Genomic DNA, 15,271 nt, shown 5'->3' on the forward strand with positions numbered 1-15,271 from the left:
AACAAGGATAATACTGGAATATTTCCATATATCGGTGAAAGTTTCACCTGTCTCATTCGAAAATGTAGATCCCTACTTCGATTTGTAACTTCCTTACTGATGCGCCTGTGTACTTACAAAAACCGTCATCTAAAAGTGACAGATGCATAAGTCCTTGTACCAATGAACTCACAAAATAAGAGATTAGATTAGATTAGAGACTTAAAGAGTGAATATCGATTAAAGAATAACGGCGTTGGAAGCTTGTGAAAATTTGTTGTAGCCCTAATTCCGTACAATTCCATTTGGTGTGACCAAGCTTACAGAGAGTAATACTATAGACGCTATTGTTTATATGTTATGAAAATCCACATGGAGTATACGTATATATTGATGATATAATCGGAGAAAAGAGACTGAATACGATCGAAACTTAAATCGGTTTCTAGAAATAAAAACTAAAAACAGTTTAACTGTCAATAAAAATAAAAGCGTTTTCTGTCAGTTCTGTTAAATTCCTTGGATATTTAACAAGTAACAAAATTTGCTATTAGATCAGATCCGCAACATTCAGGTCCATTGTTGAAACTTCGCCTTCCCAGAAACGGAACAGAAATGCGTCGAATAACAGGAGTGTTCTTTCATTTTGCCCAGTGGAACTCTAATTTCTCTGATGAATTTCTATCTCAGGTAACAGAGCATGTAGAAACAGCATTCAAAAGTTTGAAAGAAGAATTTTCTAAGTCATCTGTATCTGCAGTAGATAATGTCCGATTCACTATGATACCTGACGGATATGATTTTAAATTGCTGCCGTATTGACACAAGTCTGTAAGCCTGTTGCATTTTTTCTCTTGAACTGTATCCAATTGTGAAAAAAACGCTCTTCGGTGAAAAAAGGAGCGCTAACTATAGTCCCGATGCTGTTATTTCCGGCGTGACTCCGCCTCTTTGCTTACGTCTTAGAAAGTGAAGGCTCTATAAAGTCTAGGTAGGTAGTATCGTTCGCCATGTTTGTTCTTATGTTGCCGAGCTACCATACGAGGAATCTATTTGCCACACCGTTAAACATTATCATGTCGTAGCTCCTATGATAATAAATCAAACGCAATGTAATTCAGCAAATAATTGAGCGGCAAATAACGTCTTCGTGTGCTTTCTGCGAACGCCAACGAAAGAGCTAAAATGGTTGGCGATTATATTAAGTATTTATCGAGCCTTGAGAAATGAATCAGCGCACACGTTTAAATATAGCCGACCTGCAACGCGATTGGCTGCCGGAAATTAGAGCGACGGGACTATATACTGTTGAATCACTTCGTAAGTGAAAGGGTTCTCTTCTTTGTAAACATTTCAGTCTTTATTATTGATAAGAACAGTGTTGCCAACCAAGAAACAAGAAATCCTTCTATATGATATTAAAAATCCCCTAACATTCAGAGAAACCCTCTAATTTCTTTTAATTTGTACTTGGAAAAACGCAACATAAAAATCAGAAAATATGATTATACATACACAATTGAATAGAAAAAAAAATATTCACACAATATACACACTAACATGCAATAGAATAGAATACTCACAGTTCAATCCTGTATGTCCTTGCACTGGAAGGCGATCTCTTGAGAATTTGATTTTTAAGTGTTTGCGTTTGCATTAGTTGCATTGCACACTGTGTTCAAATATGGCATTCAAGGAAAAAAGGAAAATATTTTCAAAATATTCAAGGCTCTGGGAGACATCCATTGTTGAAAGGTAAGTTAATATTTTGTAACGACTTATGTTGCGGAGTTGTTTTCTCATGTGCAAGGATTTTTAATTATTATAAGATATTTGTTTCAAAGGTACATATCCTTGAAATTGCTTTATAAATAAATTGATAGGCCTAAAAATGTTAATATAGAAACATACATTATTTTTAATTAATGATTAATTTCTTTGGATTTATCATAATTCGTCCTTGCATTACGAACTGGTTGACTCCTTATTCATCGGGACAACAATGTGTTGAATTTTGCAACAGTAGGTACACTGAAAGTCCATAACACTTGCACCTTGCTGAGTGCCTACTTTTAGGCCGGTTACACACTATACCGAGAGATGTGTAATGTGAAATGTGTGCCGAGAAATGCGCGAGCTAGGCGAGACAGCATTGTCCACACACAGCGCCGAGAAATGTGTAATCGAACCAAGAGTACTGAATAGAAAATAGTTGCAGGTGTCGCGCGGTAGCCATCTTAATTTAACCTATCATTGTATTTTCATGGTGTAGTCGTGTTGTTTTAATTTTTTTTAGTAATATTTTGATAAATTTAAATATGTCGATCCGGTGTGCTATATGGCAGAGGAAATAAAGTGTCCAAGAACTTACCTGGAATAACCTATCGTAAGTATGAGAGACTAATAACATTATATGTAAATATCCGGAGATTTGTCGTCTGTAGTTTATTAATATTTAAATTTAACGTGTGTTACAGCTTTCCATAGGATTCTGAGGATAAAGCTGTTCGGACACCTCATGTTGTCGCAGCAGAATTTGTTCCAGTCACTTCAGGGAGGAGGATATGGATCGCACGACCTCATATATGTATCAGAAAGGGGGCTGTGCTGTATATATTTGCACCCTGAAGCACCAAAGGTTAAGTAGATGAATATTACACTGATAGTTAACCATAATAATATTGGTATATCTATTCGCTGCTGTGTATAAAGTAGGCTCGTTATGTTGTATTAATTATTATTTTCAGGAAAGAAGAAGCGGAAGTTTGCTGAAATCTTTCTCTCCCTCTCTCTACTGTGACAGTTGTAGACGAAGTTGGGACCTCCATTGTGTCATTGGAAGCTGATACAGAAAATGAAATTCGGGTTCTGTCGAAGAAGAATAAGAAAGTTAGGGAAAGAATAGTTTTGTGTACAAAAAGTGAATAAGACATTGCAACAGTATAAATGGCGAGTGGTGAAATCATTGGGTGATTTAAAAAATGTGTTGGAAACTGTGAAACAGAAAATATTGTTTGAACACGAGTTTTGTGATATGTCACGTTTCATTTCAAAGACTTTTGTATCTCTTCTCAAGAGACATATGAAAAGTTAATGGTAAGAAGCAAAAGAAAAAGTGTGATGAAAACGTACCGGTAACAATTAATTTTCTTTCCCCTAACACATATAACTTTGTTAAAGAATTTGATACGGTACAGCTCTTCCTAATCCTCGGACTCTATACATATGGTATAGTATCGTAAATGCAGTTCATTGTAGGCTACAGATAAATGAAATATTAATATTCTCAGTATAATATAAATAACATGTTAATATACAAATAATTGTGTTTTTCTATGTTCATTATGTTATAGCCTATAGTTTGAACCTTATAAATCATCCAACTTCTCAATAAAACTATAGCAGTGGATCAAACCAAGACTCAACAGTTTAATAATACTAAAAAGGTAAGTAGTTTACATAATTTCGTGATGCAAAACATGAATTAATGAAATATAACTTTTATTTTCTTTGAGAGAAGTTTGTTGCTCCATTAACTTACCATGAAAAGAAATAGATTTATATTGCATAAAACTGCAATAAGTGTATTTGATAGAATCTTCGATGCGAAACTGGTTCTGGAACTATGCGTTTTCAAATTTTTTCACGGCCTTCGGGAACTATGACAATGTGGACATAATATAGGAGGTGATGGAGCTTATTTCATGGCACTCAATTATATAAAATATTTGGCAAAATTATCAACATAAGACGCAATAGTTCCAACACGAATTACTAGGGAAATGACCAGTTTTCATAGTATTGCAGCTTGGACCTAACGAGTGTTATATTTGTAACAAGTGAGTGAAGGGGGGCTACAACAATGCATTAAATACAGAAGAATCAAATTTGTATAATTTTAACAAGTGTGGACTACAACATCATATTAGAATACACAAGTATCAAAAGATTTTTATGCTGAAAGTACAATATTCGTTGCTGCAAACCAAAACCATGTTTTTACCACATTACACATCTCGCAGAAGCCAGTAAAACAAAAGAAAATTGTGCCTTCTTTGGTGAAATTTTTCTGGAGAAATACCATTATTCCCTCACTACATTCATGCAGGAAATTGTATTTCACTTTATCGCGAATCAGAATGATATTGTTCACTTTTTCATGAACAGGAATAGCATTCTCTTCAGTCCAATAATGCAACCCCTGCATCACGAGTACAATGAAGACAACTGAATCCTTAATCATTTATCGTGTTGATTAGCAAGTAATTCATAGAGTAATATCTAATATAAAATCATATATTTTCATTGTTAAGTATTATGTGATAATAAAGTCATAATTTCATTTATAGCCAATCTTATGTTGATTGGCATTGCAAATCAGAAACATAACCTAATTAATGACTGATTAAATCGGTTGATATCTACTTCCAGATTTCTTCTTTTATTTGAAGACCTCTCCGGAATAAGGACATAACCAACAAAACTGTAAATTCATGTTTCAGTAGAAAGGAAAATTATTTCAGGAGCATATTTCATTAGTGCAATATTTACTATCACAAACATTTCACTAAACAGGGATAAAAGTTCATTCAGTCATTGAGTTCAATTTATCGTTATAAATAAATGCTTTAAAATTTCTTTTCCTACCCACATCATATATTTTAATAATTTGATGTTGCATTCCTTTTACCGGGGAGGTTTTCAATTTAGTATTATTATAGTTATCGTCTCGTGTATCATACTTATTTGTATGACACCATAAACTTTCAATGGCCGGTCTGACATATTAGAACGATTTTGTCAAGTTTTCTGCATTTAAAACAGCTGAAAAATGTTTTCCCGATATCTGTGTGCAATCGTAATCGTTGACAGAGGTCGAATGTGTCTTGAAAAATTCGCTGGGCTAGCGATCAGAGCGAGAAATGTGTTTACCTCGCGCGAGGTGAGCGAGAAACTCGTTGTAGTGTGTGACGTTCCATTTAAAACAATACTTTCGATCTGACGCATTTCTCGGCGCACATTTCACATTACACATCTCTCGGTATAGTGTGTAACCGGCCTTATTCGGGCAAGCAGACAATTTAATTTGAAATTTAAAATATTATTCATAACTCACGTGACTGGCAATTGTTGCGTATAATATTTAATATAAAACGAAATCTAATTAAGAAAACATAGATGTAGAATATAAAAGAAATGAAATTCGGTTGTATCAAAAGCATAAATTTAGATTGGGGAAATTGTTTAATTGCATTTTACTGCAGACACCATTGTTGTGTAGGCCACGACTTAAAGCAAGACAAGGAGAACAAGACCACGTGTGCAACGCGACGACGGGCGGGAGAGAGCGTCATAATATAATACGAGTAATAAAGAGAGCAAGTAAAATATTCTTGCAATATGCGATACCGGCCGAAGAGAATATTTATGATCATGATATTCATTTTTCAATTACGCAACGCAGTAGTTTCAATACAATTAATTTTAAAAATAAATCCTAATCAGGTAGTTAGAAGAAACACCCCAGAAAACCCCCTCTAAAATTAATTTTTGCTCTGAAAATTCGTCTAACATTTTTATCCTCCCAAACCGCTCCCTAGAAAAATGTTTTCCCTCCAAATTGGGGGGGGGGGGGAACCCCAAGTTGTCAACACTGGATCAGAAGTTTATAGCTTTTATTTTCAATGCTAAAACAAGCAAAGAAGATAAAAAAATTGCTCGATAGCGACTATAATTATCTTGTTTTAAGTATGAAATAATATACATGTCAAGAGATAAGAATTTTGCAACCTATGCGTTTTCTAAAATTTCTTCCCCAACTCAAAATGTGAAGTTAGACATCCATGTACCACTCTACCCTAGAATTATCAGGCTGATACATTTTACAATTCCACGTAGGCAACACAGCATTCCCTCAATCTCTGATCTACGTGCTATCATTAACTAATTCAAATTGTTTAGAGGCATGGACGTCTAATTAAACATATCTAATGTTACAATAAACAAAAATGAGTACAAATGAGTGCAAATATTGTATAACTACATCATCTTCCTTATATGATATTGGACATTTACAACCAATGACAGAAAAACAACTGGAATGTTTAAAATGCGTTCCCTACAATTCTGTGAAGGATAGGCTATAGGTAACATTCAAACGCGCAATCAAGAATAAAATCTCTAAATATGCCACAATTGTTAACATGAATTATATAGTAAAATAAATTGTATAAGCATGTGTAAAATATGCAAGAAATTTTACTTATTGAAAAATAGCTATATTTAAATCCGAAGAATTCAGAAATAGAAGAAGATCTGTTCTTATGCGATATGAAGTTTTATTTAGGTACTAAAACAACTGCTGGACCTAATTCCTGAAGTGGATGATAATGATGATATTATGACTGACTACGTACCTGGAACTCTAACCCATGCTTCTCACGGCAGTAATCCTTCAGTCTGGGGTAACACTGCGCCATCAGTGTGTTCCTCTCCATCGTTGTGTCTGAAAATTAAAACAACGCATCATTGTACCCTACACACAGGCCTCGTTTTATTAATTTTGTAGAATCTTCGAAGAGTTCATATTTTAGAGTTGATGAGATGAAGCAATGGTGAAAATCAGAAAGATGACGAAAACGGAATTATCGAACTGAATCTGTCCTCTTACAGCATTTCCACGTCAAATCGCATAATATTAACCGGACGTCGAACTACAGTATAAACCCTGTTACTTGATCTACGGCTGAGTCGAGGAAATAGGTACTGCAGTGCTCAAGATTTTTTGTTTTTATATTTTCAGAGAAGTTCACGTCAGTGGTACCGAGAACGTAAACTCTGACATGTCGTTTCATATCTGCCATCCAGTAATTTCCTTTGGCTATCTTCTCTTGCCTGCTAGTCGGATTTTGCTCGTGTTACAGTATTCTTGAGTTAATTCGCACATTATGTTCTTGTGAACTGAAAAATAGTTGTAATAGAAGTCAGTAGCTTAAATGCAAGACATGACCCAACTATTCATTATGTCGAAGATCTCAATTACTTAACCTGCTGACATTCTGTCTGTCGCCTTCCCAAACTCAAGCGTGGAAGTACAGAGCTGTCAGTTGGATTATAATACAACTTAATTTTAACGGTATTTTCTTTGATGTTCCTGAGTATAAATGACGCGAAATAGCGAGCTTCTCAAAATCGCTACAGATAGTTAATTAACATACATATGCTACAAAGTGTTAACTTCTTCAAATAAATTTATCATACATCAAATATCCACACAAATTCGAAAAATCGGGATTACTAAATAATACGATAAAACAACCAACTGATGACGAAACAAAGATGGCGACGGCGGCTAATATATTCCCGTCAACGAAACACACTATGGGACCAACGTGGTAAATAGGGGTTATGTGGGGACAATTGTGATGGAAAATTAACATAGTACTGTAAAATATTACAAGCTGTACGAACCAAGTATAGAATGCGATATGCAAAACATTTATTTTTAACACATTCATTCAGTCATCGTAAAATAAACATTTGTTTCGTATTCTGTTATTCAACTTAGAGGTAGATGCTGGTCTCTACTGTATTTTGCGATACAGTGTTTTTAAAGTTCATAATTTTTCTTATTCTAAAATGTAGTAGAGCCCTTCCCGTTCAACTGTATAACACGACACGAAAAAATTATAATTTTAAAAGCATAATGTCGTAAAGTACATTATATTCCTACCACTAAGCTCAAGAAAATGATACGAAGAAATTTAATTTTAATAACATAAATTTCATGTTGAAGATATACCGATAAGCTGTCACAATTTGACTATAATTATATGTATATTCACCGCCTTTGCTTATCATACAAAATGAATGAGTTAATTAGTCATATTTTCCTCATTAACGTTTTCGGTACGTAACATGTACCATCTTCAGATGTTTGTATATTATTTTAATTGTAAACCATGCCTGTGGGTGCATGTATCTGGACTGAAATGGTCAGTGTTTTTGTGTATGCTGTGCACAGCATACACAAAAACACTGACCATTTCAGTCCAGATACGTGCACCCACAGGCATGGTTTACAATTAAAATAATATACAAACATCTGAAGATGGTACATGTTACGTACCGAAAACGTTAATGAGGAAAATATGACTAATTAACTCATTCATTTTGTATGATAAGCAAAGGCGGTAAATATACATATAATTATAGTCAAATTTAATAACATAGTATCGTAAAATACAACAAAGAACTACAGCACAACTGTGGACTAGAATGTAAAAAAAAAGATAAATTTTAAAAATATAGTGTCGCAAAATACAGTAGAGACTTCCGCTGAACTGAAGAATACGATATGAAAAAAATATCGAAGTACAGAGAGTTCCTATGCAGATCGGTCCCACTCCAACCTCTACCTAACAAAATCTCTTGTCGAGCGGCGAGCGGTCGTACGCCGGCGTACGGATAAGGCCGTGCACGCTTTCCTACTCAGACCGATCTCACTCCACCCCTTACCGTTTAGCCTTCTCGGGACAGGCTCTCCACACTAGCGTCATTAAGTCTACGGAACATTACTACCTGGGACCGGTCTACATAGGAACTCTCTGTATAAAATTCACACAGTCGTTTAGTGTTACGCCTATGATTTTTAAATGAACAAACATGTTTGACGTAATTTAATTTTGAGCATGAACTTGTGATTGGCACATCACCAGTAACGCTATAATCTGAGTGAATGAGAAGATATGTTCACTTACAGTTCTATTCGAGGACTCACTGCTGGTTATTTCAGTTTCACTATCATCTTGGTCTTTACACTAAAGAAGTTAGTTATTTTGTTGAGTTTATGTTTCTGACTCATCGTGACACAAACTTTTATTCACTGATTACTCAATTAAAAAATTAACGAAAACTGGATACATACTAATGGTAATAATCCTCCACGAATTCGCAATTTCACATTTTCACCAAATCTTCCAATAATTTATAAATCCAGTAAAAAATTATATGGGAGAGCAATAATTGATAAGTGATAATTGATAACATTTATTGTTACATAATCAGGGTGTTGCCAGATTATCTTTTCAGGAATTCAGAATAGGTGATGATACTGCGCTCCTACCTTAACATGACTACACATTTAAATTAATTCAATTTACAATACAACTGATTTTATTCGTTTTATGTACCTCAACTAATTATATAGGGCCCATACTTTTAATTTTGTTACATTTCCTTTGAATTATTGATAAAGACTGGAAAAATATCATTACAGCCTGATGTGTACAGAAAAAAATGTATGACACATTGTTTAAATCATACCAATAATAAATCAACTTCCAAAGAGAGTAAAGTATTAAGATACTGTATAATATCTAATACATACAACATTATAGTTTTTATTTCAATACAACCCGATAGAGATCTATTTCGAGAGATCTGCGTATTAGAAATGTCTCTTCCTTTACTAAAACGTGTATGGTATAAATCAATATACGTAGCCCTATAAATCAGTCCACCCGTGTATGTCTATTATATATTGCTTTAGCTGTTTTCAATCGTTACTAAAACGAAAATACAAGCGCTGCGAGTTAGAGAATTTCAACGACGAAAAGTAGTGTGCAGGGTTGCCACACGTCATGGACTTCCCAGGATTATTCTGGATTTTAATGATGTATCCTGTGCCCTGGATAGAGTTATATTTGTACTGGAATGTCAAAAAAATGGGTAAAAATGCAATTTTTGCTCATTTCTATAAATTAGTTTTAACATTCTTTATTCAATTTCTCAAGCTCCTGTCCAACCTATGTTCAGCGTCGTCATCAACACAGTCTGACGCCTTCTACCTAGAGTAATGGGTTCGTATGAATGTTTCGATTGTCTGAAGGGTTCAGTCTCCAGTTTTTCCTTTGGTACGTTTAATTTCGAACTCCGGTTCCAGGTGATTATAGAATATTATATTTAATATTCATTTCATTCATTAATTTATTATATTCCATAGATCTTACATGAGCAATGAAGCTTTAAGATGTGGAACAAGTCAAAATTTTACAATATTACAATTACAATTTTTACAAATTTTTACAGTATTTTACCATTTTTACAGTTCTACAATTTTGTAATTTTCTACAATCTTTTTTTCTATTTTAAAACGTAAATACGCAATCAATTGAGTCATTTTAGATATCATAATGTTCCACAATAGTAGCTATAAATGCTCGAATCCTGCAGTTGGTAATCATTCACGGTTCGAATCTCTGAAACTTGTGATTGCAAAAGTTAAACTAGCGACAGAATAAAATGTTCCAGTAAGCAGAATCCGTAATTATTCACGGTTTGAATCTCTGAAACTTGTGATTACAAAATAAATTATTTTAAAAAGCAACCACTTCAACTAATTTTAAATACTGATTAGTATTCTAATAACTTTTATTTTATTTTATTATATTTTCATATTTGATAGTTTTCATTTTTTTATATTTCTCTCTTGCATTAAATTAAAAAATATATATTTATGTTATGAATCTTTCAAAATTCAATAAATAAAATAGAACTAAAATGTCATTATGTATGTAATATATTACTCCATTATATTATTGCAAAATATTTTGTATTTATTTTACAATTGTATTATTTAATACTTTTCATTTTACTTTATTATTTTTAGAGGGGCCATCGCCCCTTGTACTTTCTAGTTAACCTACTCTTCTCTGTATTACCTGATATAATTTCATTGTATTTCTTGTATTATTATTTTGGTATTTTTCACTTTACTTTTGTTTACTTATACTTGATTAATTAAATTAAACAACTGAATAATTATTTTTAGTGTAGGCTTAAGCGTGCAATTTTACTTTTTAATTATTAAAAGGAAACTCCACTCCCGGCCACAAGCTTTCGCTTCATCGGCAGTGCCAAAAGTGTACTATTATTATCTTTCAAATAAAAAATATTATTATTATTATTATTATTATTATTTACTTACTTACTTACAAATGGCTTTTAAGGAACCCGAAGGTTCATTGCCGTCCTCACATAAGCCCGCCATCGGTCCCTATCCTGTGCAAGATTAATCCAGTCTCTATCATCTTATCCCACCTCCCTCAAATCCATTTTAATATTATCCTCCCATCTATGTCTCGGCCTCCCTAAAGGTCTTTTTCCCTCCGGTCTCCCAACTAACACTCTACATGCATTTCTGCATTCGCCCATACGTGCTACATGCCCTGCCCATCTCAAACGTCTAGATTTAATGTTCCTAATTATGTCAGGTGAAGAATACAATGCGTGCAGTTCTGCGTTGTGTAACTTTCTCCATTCTCCTGTAACTTCATCCCGCTTAGCCCCAAATATTTTCTTAAGCACCTTATTCTCAAACACCCTTAACCTATGTTCCTCTCTCAGAGTGACAGTCCAAGTTTCACAACCATACAGAACAACCGGTAATATAACTGTTTTATAAATTCTAACTTTCAGATTTTTGGACAGCAGACTGGATGATAAGAGCTTCTCAACCGAATAATAACACGCATTTCCCATATTTATTCTGTGTTTAATTTCCTCCCGAGTATCATTTATATTTGTTATTGTTGCTCCAAGATATTTGAATGTTTCCACCTCTTCCAAGGATAAATCTCCAATTTTTATATTTCCATTTCGTACAATATTCTGGTCACGAGACATAATCATATACTTTGTCTTTTCGGGATTTATTTCCAAACCGATCGCTTTACTTGCTTCAAGTAAAATTTCCGTGTTTTCCCTAATCGTTTGTGTATTTTCTCCTAACATATTCACGTCATCCGCATAGACAAGAAGCTGATGTAACCCGTTCAATTCCAAACCCTGCCTATTATCCTGAACTTTCCTAATGGCATATTCTAAAGCGAAGTTAAAAAGTAAAGGTGATAGTGCATCTTCCTGCTTTAGCCCGCAGTGAATTGGAAAAGCATCAGATAGAAACTGACCTATACGGACTTTGCTGTATGTTTCATTGAGACACATTTTAATTAATCGAACTAGTTTCTTGGGAATACCAAATTCAATAAGAATATCATATAATACTTCCCTCTTAACCGAGTCATATGCCTTTTTGAAGTCTATGAATAACTGATGTACTCTACCCTTATACCCTCATTTTTTCTCCATTATCTGTCGAATACAAAAAATCTTATCAATAGTCGATCTATTACGCCGAAAACCGCACTGATGATCCCCAATAATTTCATCTACGTACGGAGTTAATCTTCTCAAAAGGATATTGGACAAAAGTGATATTCCTCGAAAGTTACCACAGTTGGTTTTGTCCCCCTTTTTAAAAATAGGTACAATTATGGACTCCTTCCATTGTTCTGGTACATTATTATTATTATTATTATTATTATTATTATTATTATTATTATTATTATTATTATTATTATAAAAATTAAGCTAGCGACAGAACAAAATGTTCCAGTAAGCAGAATATGTCGATATGGATCAGCTCCATGTGGGTTGTCATCGATCTTGTAATGTCTTAGACCATATGGCTAGTCACAATCTACATCAAACACTTTTCTTTATCTACCAGGTTGTTACTTTCTCGTGGTAGTGTCATTCGGAGTAGGCCAGTAATGTAACTGTTTCATGAAATCTAACTTTCAGTTTTTTTTGTAAAACAGACTGGATGACATTAAGTTTCTGAATCGAATAATAGTAGACATTTCCCATATTTATTCTTACATGTTCAGAGCATCTTGAAAGAAATTAATTGAGTTTGTTAAAGCTATGCTAACTTTTTATTATGTCCGTTACTTACTCAAAATGAAACGAAACAAGTAAATTAATTCGAAGGACTAGAGATAACTTAGCCTAAGTATTAAGATATGATATTATCAAAACTTAAGAGAGCAAATGACTCGATGAAACACTATTCAACGATAAACGTGACTAGAAGAAACGTTAGAAAGTTGAAAGAAAATAAATAATTAACATAACAGATTGACTGCACATGTTTAATATAAAATTACCACACGAAAACTAAAATTCTTAATGTTCACGTGAAGATGTCAGTGAACGTTGCACTCACTCCTAATTCCGCCTGCGAAACCATTAAATACCTCTCACATGTCTCGACTGCTATTTGGGCTGTCTAAACAAAAAGTAATGGCTTAAGTCGGACAGTCTGTAAAACATTCCAGTTCTAACATCTAATATAGAAGTTTACAAACTGGTATAATACCTTAAAGTTTAATCTGAAAAAGTGTATAACTGCTTTCAAAGACACTATTTTGTAACCATTTATTTAAACTTAATAGCAATACTCATTAACATAAAACAGAGAATGCTAATAACATAACACTGCGAGCTATAATTTCTACTAAATGTTCTTTAAAATAATGTTTATCAAACTTAAAAAACTTTGATGATCTATCAGATGAAATCAAAGTAATTAAATGCCAAGATAACTTGAAAAAGAAAGCCAAAGAATACTTTATAAAGAAATATTACAGACTAAAGTTAAGTATCATGTTAAATAATAGTTAATGTATAATTTACTGTAGTGTGATGCAGCTGAAGTGTAGTTATATGTGCTGCCCCAAATGTGAGCTCAGGTTCAAGGAGTCTTTTATGTAGGGTCAAGTAGGGCTATTATTAATATTTTGCTGTAATTTTTCTATCAAACTATATACAAATTTGAAAAAAAAAAATCATGTGTTACTTTAGGCATATATGAAGGATTTGGAGCTACATTTATGTATTAATTGTAATAATGGATAAAACTGAAACAAAACCAGTGTATCATATTCTGTGTGGACTATTGTGATACACCTACAGGGCTATTCTGATACAGTGTTATATATCTGGCCATTTTATACAGAGTAATGAAGTAAGGTTGCTTAATATACGACCTGTATAAATTGATTGAAATCACATTAAAATTGACTAAGATTTAGCGATTTTTGTAATTACTTATTCTTTCTATTAAAATTTATACAATTTACTAAAACTTAACACTTACTAGAAAATTGCTATATGTCCAAATAATTATTTTATGTGTAAGAAAATAGATTGAGAAAATTATGATACATTTTTTATGTTAAAATAAATTAAAATACATTTTTAAATAATGACGAATATATTTCCCAAAATTATGTTAAATTTTAGCAGTAAGAAAAAAGATCCTTAAGCTAAAATTTTTAGGGAAATAAGTAAAAATGTGTTTATATATTTAATTTTTTTTAACTTATTCTGTATTGTAGGTGCCATACGAACATGTCAATTCAAACATCCCTCAAGAGCTGAGAAATTATTAAATACTCTCAAGAGGTAATAAATTACTTTGTGTTAGAAAATTGTTACTTGGTCAATTTTTTTTCTAATTTTAAACATAATATCGTAATAGCCTTTCTAGCGTATCATAATAGCCTTTCTCATTAACACACTAATTACTGCTAGACTGCTTAAGTCGGCCTGGGTAGCGCAGTCGATAGAGTACTGGCCTTCTGTGCCCGAGGTTGTGGATTCCATCCCGGCCCAGCTCGATGGCATTTGAGTGTGTTTAAATGCGTTAGACTCATGTCAGTAGATTTACTGGCATGTAAAAGAGCTCCTGCGGGACAAAATTACAGCACACCGGCGACGCTGTTATAACCTCGGCAGTTACGAGTGTCGTTAAATAAAACATAATTTACAATTGTTTAGACTGATCAACATTCACGGTTTTTCTTTAGAGAAAAATAAAGCTGACGCTATTCTGAATAAAAGAAAAATGAAAAAAAATATTCTCTCTTTATTCATTCAAGAGCAATAACAAAAGTAACCGAACATCACTTCATAGTTTTTTCAAGAAACAAAACTGCCTTTCTTTCAATACATTTATGAGGTTGATAATGATTTTTTTTTAAACTTTTTTCGATATTGTTCCTTAAAGAGATAAAATGTAGTTCTATAATCACAGTTTTAAAATTCTCAAACTGCATTGGTACATTTTGAAGTCTGTATCAATTTAGCCTGATTTTTTTTTTTTACTGTATCACATTATCCCTAATTGATCCTATCTATTAAAACAAACAAGGGGAACATTCTCACCTGTAAATGTAGAGCTCGTAAAGATACGAACTATCTTGGAGCTGACAGGGGGCAGGCTCTCCAGAGAGCCCGCGAATATCAAGTCGATTGTTCTATCGTCCATGTCTGTCCGCGACGCGCCTCACGGTGCGACTGACTGAAGCACGCGACGCTTTACATCCAGCACAGGCGAACTGCTCCAATCATCCATCGTACAAGCTTTTGCAGAGATTCGGCTGTG

General features: G+C 33.4%; 1 protein-coding gene across 1 annotated transcript in view; it reads right to left on the reverse strand.

Annotated features, from left to right (window-relative positions):
• The window catches only part of LOC138698967 (NACHT and WD repeat domain-containing protein 2), a 487,839-nt gene extending 472,568 nt beyond the window's left edge, over positions 1 to 15,271 (reverse strand). Inside the window, exons 1-2 of the mRNA XM_069825158.1 lie at positions 15,052 to 15,271; positions 6,396 to 6,484 (exon numbers count right to left, since the gene is read on the reverse strand). Coding sequence (XP_069681259.1) covers positions 6,396 to 6,484; positions 15,052 to 15,154 — 192 coding nt within the window. The 5' untranslated portion in view covers positions 15,155 to 15,271. The remainder of the gene's footprint in view (positions 1 to 6,395; positions 6,485 to 15,051) is intronic.

This window comes from Periplaneta americana, chromosome 1 (assembly GCF_040183065.1).
Source record: "Periplaneta americana isolate PAMFEO1 chromosome 1, P.americana_PAMFEO1_priV1, whole genome shotgun sequence".
Classification (NCBI taxonomy): domain Eukaryota; kingdom Metazoa; phylum Arthropoda; class Insecta; order Blattodea; family Blattidae; genus Periplaneta; species Periplaneta americana.